Below are 14955 nucleotides of genomic sequence, written 5' to 3'. Positions count from 1 at the left end.
TGACTTGGACCTATCATGCCATTGGTTAAAACTCTTTTCGCCACTCCTGCCCCTTCCTCTATTCTCGAGATTTAGAGCAGAACTTGATGATGTTCCTTCACCAGAATCCATCTTGCTAACTTCTTCGGCAAGAATTTGATCTCTGACATCATTGAATTGTAGCTTTCTTTTTCCAACAGAGTTACTAACCGCTGCCCGCATTGGTTCCCAATTGTCTGGTAAAGACGCCAAAAGAATAAGTGCCCGAATCTCATCATCAAATTTAATTTCAACCGATGTTAGCTGTGAAACAATCGTGTTGAATTCATTGATGTGTTTAGCCGCCGATGCATCTTCTCTCATCTTCAAGTTAAATAACTTTTTCATGAGATATACTTTATTATTTGCCGATGGCTTTTCGTACATGTCCGACAAGATGGACATCATCTCCTCCGTTGTTTTTGCCTCCGCCACGTTATGTGCTACGTTCTTCGTTAGGGTCAATCGTATTACACCTAACACTTGTCGATCAAGAAGCTTCCAGTCATCATCCTCCATCTTTTCCGGCTTCTTTCCAGATAGAGGTTGATGCAACTTCTTGCTATACAAATAATCAATAATTTGTAGTCACCAGAACGTAAAATCTGTACCGTCGAACTTGTTGATACTCGGTCCCGATCCATGATCTCCGGCCATCACTTCTCTAGCCTTAGCAAAAAGTCTAAAAAATCTTTTCTGATGTGGAAGATCAGACAAAGCTGCAACCACAGAGCATACTCAGAATTCTTAAGAATTTTCACAACAAGGCTCTGATACCAGTTGTTGGGGAATTACACCCCCGAAGCGATGCCGACCACGATGATAATAGTACCCAAAAAATTGCGGAATAAAATAACCAACAAGAACACAAAGATTTACGTGGTTCACCCAATATAGGCTACGTCCACGGAGCACTGCAACTTTTATAACTGGAAGAAATATTACAACAAGTGTATACACCAATACACTCAATATTTCTCACACTCCCAACCCGAGTATACCGAGAAAATAATTTCTCTAACTCACACAAGAGAATTCCCGCACTCAAGAAAAAAATACACTCTTTTTTTTCTATGCACTCTCTATTTATCAAAGCTAAAAAGCTTTTGATTTTGGGATAAAATAACTGAAGGAATTGAGCTCTATTTATAACTAATTCCCTCGTCCAATTTTCTTAACAAAACCGATGTGGGATGAAAGTTATTTTTAATATTTTAATTAATGTGGGCCCATCCACATTTATTAAAATCTCACCTAACAAGAACTTCGTGTCATCTTCAATAAACATGTGGTTGAAGTGATTGAAGATGAGAATTAAGTACCTGCTGCGTGGTGGAAACATGTTTTTGAGTCGCCATTACTTATCATCGTCGTAATCAATGATTGCCCTCGGATAGAAACTCACACTTTGGGATCACTAAGTACACCAATCTCACCTACGTTCGAGATAAACAATGAAATGGTTGGAACAAAAGATTTGAATGACAGCATGCATGATCATTTCACGACTGTGGTATGTTTCTATAAATGCCCTACACTCTCCTTTTCACCAAACTGAATATACTTTTCCTTTGCTTTACTGCCTACTTTTATTCGGAGTGTATGATAATATTGTTTCGGTGACGGCCGGCTGCGCAATCACTTGTCTTAGTCGAGCCCTTTTTGTGTGATGAACTAATCTAACTAAGGCAGGAAGAGACGGGGAATTGGAGTGCTCGTTCGAGTAAAAGAAATTAGAGGACCTGAAAGATCATCGTGGGCAAGAAACTTTGGGTATCATGTCTATAAATTTGTATTCTTCATCGTATCTCTCTGTTATTTTCTTTTATTATCATTGTAATACGTGCATGCTACATTTTGCAGTGAAAAACATAGCCAAATATACTTACGTCTACACAAATTTACTTCGACGAGGTTAAGAGACAAGGGCTTAGAGTATATAAATAGATCTTTGCTCGTCTCTTCGTAGAGGAAACTAGTTCTTGTTTGTGGCTAATTTATTTGATTGATGAAACAAAAAACTAGAGACCCCATTTCGATTATATGTTTACTTATAACTTTTGGTTTGTAATTTTTACAATTTTGGCGGAAAAAATGGCATTCCAAATGCTTTGCAGGAGCAGTAAATCCAGGGTATTTTGAGCAAAAGATCCTGAAAATAACAAATTTAAGTATTTCATATGAGTATAACACGACGTGTGTGTGTGTGTGTAACGACTTCGCGATTTCTATCCGTATTGGATCATTCATCATGAGATTGTCGAGCTCCGACTGCTGAATTCTTCAAAAATTTCCAGATATTTCTTCTCAATTGCTCGATGCCCAGCTGTTATACTTGGGCTATATTTAGAATATTGTACGCATAGTATCACAACATTTTGGCCTTTACACTAAATCAACTAAGTATGCTATCTAAATAAAACTGAATAGATTGAAAATTCAATCTATCTTGCAAATGCAGTTGGATTGAATGAAGCCCCTGAATACTTCAAAATCCCATAAATGTTATCTAAAAGTATATTATCACCCAGATATCCTCCATTCTTATATACATTACATGAAATAAAACAATATGTATGTTGCCAGATATTTGAAGTGCTAAAAATTATTATGACCTTAATTATCTTCACCTACCTTCATCAACAGATGAATATGAAATCGAGTTTCTAGAGTATTCGTCTATAAAACCAGTGTCTTCTGAATCCTTATTAGCACCAGTTTGGATACTCGCATTGCCAGTACTGGTGGTAAAAGCATCAGAAGTATTGGTCGTGGTAGTCCATCGGCCTGCACGACCATGAACACCTGGTTTTCCAGGTCTAGGTAAAGTGAATGAATTACTCAAAAGAGTGAGCTGAATGGAATTCATTTCTGGCCTATCTGCGACGCTGGCTTGGCAGCATAAAAGTCCTAAATGAATGCACATTGCTGCTTCTTCAGGATTGAATGTTTGTAGGCTTGCATCAACTAGTTCCAGTGATTTCCCAGCTTGAAAGAGTATCCAGGCCTAGAAAAGAAAATAACAAGATATCATCATTAAATGAGGTTCGAACACAACCAGCCATTATATAGATATGATATCTGTGGACTACGTGGAGCCTGATAATTTTTTTTTTTAAAAAAAAAGTATAAATGCTGTATCTAGTATTAATGAGGGTATTGTGTTAAAAAAAAAAAAGAAATATTCATGAGGGTATTTAAGCAAAAATTGGGAGAGGAGAAGCAAGCAGCTGGGCTCAAATGTAGAAGACCTCTCCTATTAAGGGAGAGGCAATCAGCCGGGCTCAAATGGCCGTCAGATTCAGCACAGCTTCAAAACCTTAGAAAGGCTAAATATGAGATTCTCTTCTATCGGGCTCTAACTGGAACATTAAAGCTAAATGGTGTTTCCAAGAGCTGGAATTCATATCTTAGATTTCCTTAAAGAGAACGAGATTCTCTTCTTCTGGACTCTAACCGGAACATCAAAGATAAATGATGTTTTCCAAGAGGAGGAATTGTTTGTTATTAAAGGGTATGGTTGAATATGAGATCCATCTTGTTTTATTAGGATAACTAAAGAAATCGATTGAATGTTCTTTCAATTCTCCTTTCGAATAAATCACTGGGTTGTCTCAATCTTCATCAAAGCCCAAAGGATAGTTGATGGAAGAGGTTTAGCGAAGAACCCAAGAGGAGACATTCCTTCAAATATTTCATGATATTCCTATCTCAAGGTCAATGAGTCCCAAAACTTCTGAAAAGAGGAAACAATGACACAGAGAGCATATGCTTCAGCTAAAGAAACATAATATATACTATTCCGATGTTGCATATTCTGTAACACCAAGTACCAGTCATCACTGCGGGATTGATGGGAGTTACCAGGAAGCCATGAAGGATATCATATAAAACAATGTTCAAATTCTTAAAGTATCAAAACTAAAAAAAATATTGTTTTATAGCATACATAATCATCTTGTGATCCAATTACCGGTGAATACATTCCAACAGTTCCAACGAAGTAAACAGTAATATTGTTGAATCATGCCACAACAAGAATCTTAGAGGTATCAATATTCTGTCTTCGCGTATTACTTATACACAATGAATCTTTCGTTAAGGTATCTCCCAACAAGCTCATGCGAATGGCCATGTATTATAATTTTTTACACACACATTCTTTTGCTTGGCCATAACCCTGGAGCTAATGGGATCCAACAGTTTTAGCTATTTCTTGAGATGCGTTAGACAGCTTCAGTTTCATACAATATTTTTCCAAATGCGGCCCTCGATTTCCTATTGGTTATGGAAGGTTTTCCGAGAAAATTTGGATTTCACATTCATTTTTTCTCTTCTAACATCCTGCCTTAACCCCAGCAATTAGGGATGAACTCAAACAGTTGAGAGATTGAAGTGTAATACATGTGCAGTCCAATAAGTTTAAGAGGATAAAACAATCGACAAAAGCTCGCATTTATAAACCTATATCAAATCATGAGCACGTTCACAAATTTAAAAAAATTTATTTTCAGATAGCATCATCCCTAGTATTTCTTTTCACTTCTAACAGGTTGGACTGGCAGCACTTTAGATACTCCGATTTATTAGTGATATTACTAGCAAAATAGGAACAAAGGATGCTTCGATCAAATGCAAAAGCTTGTGATATAGCTTTTGGCAAGGATGGAAACTTTCTCCTAATAGATCTCTCCAAAAAATTTCCTCGGAAAAACATGCCTTCAATTGCTGAAAAAGTTCCAATATAATTATCTGAACTTAATTAAGTAAAAGAACATAAAGACGCCAACTTTTATTGTTACTTACATAATTTACAAGGTCTGCCTTTCCAGCACCAAGTGATCCATCATGATTCTTCCTTCCACTCACAATCTCCAAAATTAAAACGCCAAAACTAAAAACGTCAGTCTTGACAGACAAGTATCCATGCATTGCATATTCAGGAGCCATATAGCCACTGCATTTTAAAAACGATATTAAATTTCAAGAGACTGGTAGAAGAAAATAGAGCATTGAAGGTAGGTACCGGTTCAAGAGAAATAACTCAATAAACTGAGACAGAAAGAGAAGAAGATTGACTGCTTACCGAGTTCCAGAAATCATAGACGTTTCTAAATGGGTGTCTTCTCCTGGAAACAGCCTTGCCAAACCAAAATCAGCTATTTTTGGATTCAAGTGCTCATCAAGCAATATATTACTGGCTTTAATATCTCTGTGGATTATCCTTTCAGGGGCTTCTTCATGCAGATAGAGAAGGCCACTTACAATTCCCTTAACTATTAGAAATCGTTTTGTCCAATCAAGCAGTGGAGACTTCTTTTTATCTGGAAAACTGAACCCGGTCATTTCCAATATCTAATTTACAATTGTTACTGCCTACAGAAAAAACTGTTCTAAGAAAAGTTAAAATACCAAAAAGAAAGTGGTCAAGACTCAAGTTTGGTAGGTACTCATAGACGAGCATCTTTTCAGGTCCTTCTGCACAACATCCTAGCAACATGACTAAGTTCCTATGCTGAACTCTTAGCAACAATTTAACTTCATTTATAAATTGAGTTACGCCTTGTTTTGAATTCAAGGACAACTTCTTTACAGCTATTTCCTGTCCGTTTTTCAACAGTCCCTGCAAGGAGAAGTAATGTCAAGAAAAAGACGTGACACATTAATTATTAAGTTAAGGATAAACATTCTTTCAATAAAACAAACCAATTCTATTCAATTGTATACAATAATTAAACTGGAAAGGCTTCTGATCATATCATTCCAAAAAAATTCTTTATTTACAAAAGGACATGTGAATATAATAGATAAACAAAGATTATTCAGAATAAAAGTAAGAACTGAACTGACCAAAAAGTTTAGGTTATCCCCTTTCCTGGAAAAAAGATATCATACAAAATTAAATGGATTCTTAAGTATCCAACTCCTGGAGCTCCTTATCCATAATCCAGTGTAAAACTATAAGATACTTATATGCGGTTTTTTGGACTAAAAAATAATTATGGTAGTGAAGTATGCCATTGAAACTGTATCCTTAAAACACCAAGAAAATTCTCTTAGATCCAGGTAATAAAACTGGAGACAGCTACCTTACACAAAGCTCAACTGAGAAACCACTGAATAGTTGAAACCATTGAAAATAACTGGCGAGGAAGAACCGTCTTCCAAATTCATAATCAGTGTAACGTAGTTTATACTCATTCATCAGAAATTCTCCTTTATGTGGATCCCCGATCCCTCCATTTACATTGCACGCCATATTCCCAGTAATCAGGTCATTTGTGTCCTCAACACTTCGTTAGCTCTATAAGCTACTTGCCCAACAGGGTTGACTTGCGCTAGAAGGCGCGTCCCAGACCCTCATGTGAAGTTAGTTCCAAACATTAAGCAACCATAATTCTACAAAAGCACTCCAACAAGATTGGATGTATCATAAAAGCGATAAGTCTTACAATGACTGATCTTATTCAAGATATTAACTTGATATCCAAATCAAATCCATCCATCCAAAAATAACCAAAAAGATGTCAGTATCCAAAATCATACAAGTTACACCTAACAAGGGTGATTGGGTTCAATCATGGACCGGATAACGCAGAGATAAAACTCAGACAGAATCAGCATCATAGGTATAATCAATAGGAATCAACATCGAGACAACTTAATCCCTTCATGGAAAGCCGAAAATCATACCTTGTAGACAGGCCCAAAGCCGCCGTGACCCAACTGATTCAACCCCGAGAATAAATTGGTGGCAATCTGAAGTTCCTCAAGCTTAAAAATTAAAGAATCTTCGGTTCCATCCGCATCATCTTCTTCACTGTCTCTCGCCGGCCTTCGCAGGCAGCCGCAAAACCCGGAGTATAATCCCATGAAAGCATCAACAAGAAAACTACGGGTTCCTGTAGCATAATCCAGATTGATTCTCGACCAGTAAAATCACGTAGAAAAATTGATTGAAATTCGAGAATTCCAGCCGGTTGCTCCTGCTGAAGGTTGATCTTAAAGTTACGCATTGACTAAATGAAGAAAAAGTCAACATTATTTGGTGAATTCTGGCCAACTAATTATCTCAAATTATATTTGGATTATAAATAATAATTTTAATATAAAAGAATAATATTTTTTTATAAATCGAGAAGAATAAAATATCATCACAAAATTAACTCCAAAAATAATTTTATAAAAGATTTTGTGTATTTAATTTGGCCATTTATTGAAGATTTTTTGTTTGATTTGAAACTTTATGCTTTTAAACCAAACGTCGAACAGAATCGAAAATCGAATTTTGTAATTCAAATATAAATATTAAAATCGAAATTTATTTCATTTGATTTCAGATTATATATATCATCAAAAAACCCGAAATTTCATTAAATTAATGATTTTATTTATATTTTATATTTTTAAGTTGATATTTAGTGAATGGAGAATCATTTTAAATAATTTTGGTTTATTGTTATTTATTTAATATATTTAGACTTTATATTTAATCATGTAAAAAGATAACATATTATATTTTACAATATATTTATATTATTCATTTAAATAATTGTATCAAAACCAAAATAATCGAACCATTTTAATAAAAAAAACGAACCATTTTAATAAAAAAAAACGAACCGAATTGAAGAAAAATTGTTCTGATATCGAATTATATAATTTTAAAATTAAAAACCAAAAAACTGAAATAAAAAAAAATCGAATCAAATTGACCGATGAACATCGTATTAAAAACAAAAACAACCGTCAACGAAACTATTGCAACTTGCGAAAGTTTTGAAAAACATGATAAAATAACATTGGTCGACCGTTGACGGATTCTAGTTAGACTCGTATTTTTTTTAAAAAAAAAATGTAATTGTTGAACCTCTCCAGCTTCCTAGAATGAAATTTCCTTTTTTTTTAAAAAAAAATATTCTTAAATGATATTTACACTTTATTATTTTATAAATACACTCTATTTATAATTTTTTAGTATAAGTTGAAAATAATAACTTATAATAAATTTTTTTTAATCTTAATTAAGCTTGTTAATAAAACTCAATTTTTAAATTAGATTACCATAATTTCTGGTCATCTTAAAAATAAAATTAAATTGTCACTGTTCATAAAAATAAAATAAAAAACAAACAAAAATTAAACTATGATAAACTAAAATATTTTATATTTTTATGTTATATTAATATAATGTATTATTTCTATTTTTTTAGATCAAGTGATTTTTTGATTTGTTTTTATAATTTACATGTTTTCTTATATGTTATTAAAAAATATTTTTTTTTCAATTAATCATAAATATATCCAATAAAAATAAATACGGACAATAAAAATCAGTATCTTAAAATTAAATGTTATTTATTAATTTTATCATTTAAATATTTTTGTAAAAATATTCTTTAAAAAACGTGTCATGTTAATTAATTTTTAATATGTTGTGTATATGAACATTAAATAAATATAGTAAAAATAATAGCTTTACTTTGTTTAAAAAAAAACATGAATTTATATAATAAAATAAAGTAATTGATATATGGGTTTTTTAAAAAAATTTAATAGATGTTAATCTTTTTAAATAGTAAATTTAAAGGTGAAGTGAAATGTAAATATCAGTTCTCTTATTTCTATAAATACCCCATTATCAAACTGATATTTTTCATTCCTAAAAAAAAAAAAAAAACAAGTCCATGCACTTTTTCTTACTCCTTCCGTTCCAATATTTCTTAAAAATATTGATATGTTGTTTTTAATATATAGTTTGAAGATTGAGTTCTCAATGGTTCTAACATGGAAATGTGCATGTCGAAAGCATAAAATTGTGCCTTCGTGATTTTTGGGCGTCGTGTGATTTAAAAAGTTTGTGATTCTACAATTTTCAAATCAAATACGAAACAATTAAATAAAAAATTCTGATGTTCTCTATACATTAGATAAATATGTTGGTTCTGGTAAAGACACAATATGAAATGGACAGAAATGGTCGCAGAAGATTTTGCAATAAATTCTGAAAAAATAGAAAACATGATGAAATGTCGATGTTAGAGTTGAATTATATCTATTAATTTGTAACATAAATGATGCCGATGGAATATGAAATCGTATTCCAATGTACATAGTTACTCATCTCACAATCAACGGACAAAATATACTTTTGGAACTCTCTTTAGAACGAAAATGGAATTATACAGGGAAAATGCAAATTTGGCATGTGTGAAGAATGAATAATGTGTGGATATCTATTTATATATGTTAGAAAGTTGTTTGCTCTTTAATGAATTGCCTCTACTTTTAAATCATGTGAACACACGAAGGAACAAACCATTTTACGTTGAGATATGATCCTTCACGCATGGTGGATGCCACCACTCAGGCCCAAGCTCGGGTCCGAGGCTGTACAATGGGCCCCTATAGCAACTACTTCTTATTCGTACTCGTTTTATAAAAATGATTAACCCAAGTTGCTATAGAAGTCCATTGTAAGCCATTATAAACTAATTTTAAATCTTTAATTTTTAATATGTGGGACAAAGATATCACACCACCCATATACCATTAATGGGACACGTAAGTGGTAGAGTCCGATATCCAATATTACTCGGGATAAATTTTTTTTTTTTTTTACAAAATACAAAATAATACAAATCAATTAACTTCATATCAATTAGATTTTTTGGACTAAGATCTTTATTTTATTAGGCTCTATCTTTTTTATCTGCTCGAGCTACCTGGACTAAATACAAAAATTTTAACTTTTTTGTCTTTTGTCTTTAATTTTATATTTGAGTTACCCGAGCTAAATACAAGTTTGGATCAAAATCTCAATATAAAAAAATTAAAAATAGAAATATTTGCTCGATCTACAACTCAGGTGGGCCATAAGTTGGCTCCGCCCTTGGCACACATGGCATCCATGTGGCATTCACTTTCCTTCCATACAACACACTTATGTCATTTTTATGACAATTACAATAAAATTTAAATTAAGATCAAACTTCATGATACATTTAGTTCAATCATGGATCAAAGTTCACAAACCAAATCAAAGGTTAAACCAAGCCATTACTTTCCATAACTAAAGTTAGGTCATAACGGGCGGGTTGAATCGGAATCGGTCCAAAACCAACCCAAATCACTGTGATAATGGTTTAATGGTTTGGACCGGTTCTTAGTAAAAAAAAAAATCAAGAATTAGACTACTTGTAAGGCCCGAGATTATATCACTTTAATTTGAGATTATTTAATTTACGAATTTTGGAATGATGAATTAGATTCCACCGTTTTTGTAATTAATTAAGATTGAAATTGAATTAAAAGATTGAGCGGGGGCCGATTTGCAAATAGAGAAAAGTTGAAGGACTAAAGTGCAAATATGGAAATTTGAGGGGACTCTTGTCACACATGCATTTGAGATATATATATATTAGGTAAATTGTCAATTGAATTCAGAATTTCAGCAACGAAGATCGAGAATTCCTCCAGAGAATCTTTAAGCTTTCTTTTCTTTAGAAATTTTATTGTACGAGAACCGGTTATTAGAATTTAAATCCGGACACGGTGCAGCGATCCTCGTATCGACAGCTACTACTGGACGTAAGTTTTATTGATTTCTGATATCATTTGAAAATATGACGTGGTAGGAATTTGATACAATTCATATATGATGTTCTTGACATGTTAGACACCGTAGAATCGAAGTCAGACCGAAGAACGGATTTATTATGGAATTGTTATGATTTTCTGATTATATCGATTGAAAATCAGACAGATTTGGATTATTGATTGATTATGGATTGTATCAGATATGGGTTATGATTTGTAATTTATATCCGGTGATATTGTGTTGACGATGATATTGAGATTGTGCCGTTATGCCGTTGATTTGAATTAAATTCAGGCTGATCAGATTCTGTATTGAATTGAGAATGGAATATTGATATTATGATTCTCGATATGTCGTTTCAGATTTACAGAGACAGTCTTGAGGTCAGAACTTATATTGCTTCAGACCGAGACTACGAACGAAAGGTATAAGTCAATGTGGTATTGGGAGATCGACTTGAGTAGGACATACTTGAGTTTCCCTAAATCACATACTGATTGTTATTAGATGCCTTGATTTGAATTGATATGCTTGTTTCTATTGATTTATAGGAAGCATGTTATAGGCGAGTATTAGACGAGTAATCTTGTGACAGAAGTGCCGGATAGTGATGGAATCGTCATTGGCACATTGCACTCTGTTACAGGATAGTGTAGTAGCGAAAGTGCTAAGGTCTGTGACGGATAGGTCAAGACACTGGATGTTTAGTTATATTGATGTTGATTAGAATTGGAGTTTCTTCTATCACGGATATTCGATATGGAATGCCATCATCTGGAAACCGGGATCCCTAGACTAGGATTGAGTCTAGTCAGAGACGTGGAGTCACGAGTTTATTTACAGTTTTAAATGGATTCATGTTTCAGATTTGACATTTATTTCTGATATTTACTTCATGCTTTTATATTGATTATATTATCGCATGTTCGTTGATTTATACTGGGATTATATTCTCACCGGAGTTATCCGGCTGTTGTCTTGTTTGTATGTGTACATGACAACAGATGGGACAGAATCAGGGTCGAGGAGATGAGGAGAGAGATCGTGATAGAGTGGAGATTACGGACTTTGGTGTATATAGGGTTTTGACACTTGACATTAGTTGTTGAACCTTAGTTTGAGATGTTTGTATGTTGTATCAGATTTCTACTTTTTTTACTGATATGTATATTAGATTAATTCCCTTACGTTCCGCACTTTTTAAAAAAAAATTTATGACCCTAATTACTTGATGAGTAAATTGATCCTAATGATGATTAAGAATTGAATTAGCGTCCGGGTCCCCACAACAGTTGGTATCAGAGCTTTAGGTTCCAGAACTGTAGGTCCCTTAGACTGAGATAGAAGCTAGTGAGCGGGGTAGATTGAGTTTTCTTTCCTTGCCTTTGAATTGTAGCATGTTTTACTGCTTTGAAATACATGTTACTTGATTATCTGATTTGATTGGTAACCTGTATTATTTGAGAATGAATCAGAACCGATTCTTGATCAGAGATATGATGATCAGAAGAGGACTGAAACAGACTTGTTTTAGTTGATTGCTAACCCTTTTGATTATCAGATATGCCTCTCAGACGAATTCCAGAACAGGGCAGTACTTCGAATCCTCCAATGGATGTGACAGCAACACCGATGGAAACATTGCTGAAGAGATTTCAGTCATTTCATCCGCCGACTCTGAAGGGCACTGAGACTTCAGTGGATTGTGAGAGCTGGTTAGACGACATAGAGATGCTGTTTGACTCTTTGGACTACACTGATGAGCGGATAGTGAAACTGATAGGACACCAGTTTCATGATGTTGCCAAGAACTGGTGGATTACGACCAACAGGGCCTTGGAGCAACGAGGTACGCCTATTACCTGGAATGTCTTCAAAACCGAATTCTATCAGAGGTTCTTCCCTGTGTCATACAGAAAAGATAAAGGTGCTGAGTTTGCGAATCTGAAACAAGGGCAGTTGAACATTGAGGAATATGTGTCTAAATTCTCTACACTACTGAGATTTGCTCCACATGTGGCCGAGAATGAAGAAGCGGTGGCTGATCAGTTCATCAATGGCTTGAAGCCGGAGATATTTACATTGGTGAACACTGGGCGACCAAACAACTTTGCTGACGCCATGAACAGAGCAAAGGGAGCAGAAGCTGGTCTGATGAGACAGAGAGGAGCTGCATATGTTGCCCCAGCACCGAGACCACAGCAACCCCCTCCCAGATTTGAGAGTGGTAGCAGCAGTGGTGGAAAGAAGGACGATTTGAAAGCCAGAGGAAGACAGTTTAAGAAGTCTGGCAGCAGTTCTTCCAGTTCCAGTGGCTCGAGACAGACTGGTAAGAGCCACAGTTATACAGGACCTTATTGCAACACGTGTGGAGGGAGACATTCCACAGAGCAGTGCCGAGGAGTGTTTGGCAGTTGCCGTATTTGCGGACAGCAGGGATATTTTGCTAGAGTATGGCCCCAGAGAGGTTCTCAGGGATCCCAGGGAGCAGAGTCATCTGGATCAGTGGCTCAGACAGGAAGACGACCCTCAGCTGTTCATTCTTTCCAGCCAGCACCATCTACCCAGTCACAGCAGAGGCCAGGAGGAAGCCAGACAGTGAGCCAGCCTCCTAGACAGCAGGCCAGGGTGTTCGCTTTGACTGAGGAGCAGGCACAGGACGCACCTGATGACGTTGTTGCAGGTAACTGTTTTATTTCTGGTTATCCTGCATATGTATTGATTGATACTGGTGCATCGCATACATTTATTTCTGAGAGATTTGCATTGATGCATGCATTGCCTGTTGAGTCCCTATCTACTGTAGTATCTGTTTCTTCTCCTTTGGGGAAAGGTTTGATATCCGTGACTTCGGTTAGATCTTGTGTGCTACAGTATAACGGACATGAGATTGAGCTAGACTGTATTGTACTTGGGTTGTCTGATTTTGACTGTATTATCGGTATTGATATGCTGACCAAGTACAGAGCTACAGTTGATTGTTTCCACAAGATTGTACGATTCAGACCTGAGATGGCTGAGGAATGGAAATTTTACGGTAAGGGTTCTCGAGCCCGAATTCCTTTGATATCTGCTATGAATATGACTCGATTATTGCAGAAAGGAGCGGATGGATTCCTTGTCTATTCAGTTGATTTACTGAAATCGAGTCCATCATTGGCGGATTTGCCAGTGGTTTGCGAGTTTGCTGATGTCTTCCCAGATGAGATTCCTGGTTTGCCTCCGATTCGAGAGATAGACTTCAGCATTGAGTTGATGCCAGGTACAGTTCCGATTTCCAGAGCTCCGTACAGAATGGCACCGATTGAGTTGAAAGAACAGTTGGAGGACTTACTGGCCAAGGGTTACATCAGACCGAGTGTATCTCCTTGGGGTGCTCCAGTATTATTTGTGAGGAAGAAAGACGGTTCTATGAGACTTTGCATTGACTATCGACAACTGAACAAGGCTACGGTAAAGAATAAATATCCTTTGCCTCGTATTGATGATTTATTTGATCAGTTGCAGGGTTCTTCTGTATATTCCAAGATTGATTTGAGATCTGGATACCATCAGCTGAGAGTCAGGGATTCCGATATCTCAAAGACAGCATTCAGAACCAGGTATGGACATTACGAGTTTATTGTCATGCCGTTTGGTTTGACGAATGCACCGGCTGTATTTATGGGATTAATTAACCGTGTGTTTCAGAAGTATCTCGATGATTTTGTGATTATATTCATTGATGATATTCTGATTTACTCCAAGAATATGATTGAGCATGCAGAACATTTGAGAACTGTGTTGAAAATTCTGAGAACTGAGAAATTGTATGCTAAACTGTCAAAATGTGAGTTCTGGTTGAGACAGGTAGTATTTCTGGGTCATATCATATCCGGAAATGGTATATCAGTTGATTCCAGCAAGGTAGAGGCTGTGATTTCTTGGCCGAGACCGACATCAGTGCCAGAGATTCGCAGTTTTATGGGTTTGGCAGGATATTACCGTCGGTTTATTAAAGATTTCTCGAGCATTGCCAAACCGATTACTCAGTTAACTCAGAAGAATGCTCCGTTTGTGTGGTCAGAAGACTGTGAGTCCAGTTTTCTGGAATTGAAGAAAAGATTGACCAGTGCACCGATACTGACTATCCCCTCAGGTACTGGTGGATTTGTTGTATATTGTGACGCTTCTCACAGAGGTTTGGGTTGTGTTTTGATGCAGCGAGGCCATGTCATTGCCTATGCTTCGAGACAGTTGAAGCCACATGAAACTCGCTACTCAATTCATGATCTTGAATTGGCGGCCATTGTATTTGCATTGAAGATATGGCGACACTACCTCTACGGTGAGAAATT

The 14955-nt window shown here is 35.6% G+C and overlaps 1 protein-coding gene across 1 annotated transcript; it reads right to left on the bottom strand.

Moving 5' to 3' along the window:
• Positions 1 to 2492: 2492 nt before the first annotated feature.
• On the bottom strand, positions 2493 to 7069 carry LOC140976469 (cysteine-rich receptor-like protein kinase 44). The gene is made up of 5 exons (XM_073440630.1): positions 6712 to 7069; positions 5431 to 5641; positions 5105 to 5342; positions 4825 to 4975; positions 2493 to 3025 (listed from the first exon to the last, which is right to left on the bottom strand). The coding sequence occupies exons 1-5, from the start codon at positions 6889 to 6891 to the stop codon at positions 2645 to 2647; spliced, it is 1161 nt and encodes a 386-aa protein (XP_073296731.1). The 5' UTR covers positions 6892 to 7069; the 3' UTR covers positions 2493 to 2644.
• Positions 7070 to 14955: the final 7886 nt, after the last annotated feature.

Source organism: Primulina huaijiensis, chromosome 5 (genome assembly GCF_012295235.1).
Source record: "Primulina huaijiensis isolate GDHJ02 chromosome 5, ASM1229523v2, whole genome shotgun sequence".
Taxonomy (NCBI): Eukaryota; Viridiplantae; Streptophyta; class Magnoliopsida; order Lamiales; family Gesneriaceae; genus Primulina; species Primulina huaijiensis.
This window is presented reverse-complemented; position numbering and strand designations above follow the sequence as displayed.

What these genes read in the sequence shown, in the direction of transcription:
- LOC140976469 (XM_073440630.1), bottom strand. Translation starts at nt 6,891, where the DNA reads ATGGGATTATACTCCGGGTTTTGCGGCTGCCTGCGAAGGCCGGCGAGA. An exon ending in GCTTTGGGCCTGTCTACAAG is followed by an intron (nt 5,642 to 6,711) that starts GTATGATTTTCG and finishes TTCTCCTTGCAG; the next exon opens with GGACTGTTGAAAAACGGACA. An exon ending in TCTATGATTTCTGGAACTCG is followed by an intron (nt 4,976 to 5,104) that starts GTAAGCAGTCAA and finishes TTTAAAATGCAG; the next exon opens with TGGCTATATGGCTCCTGAAT.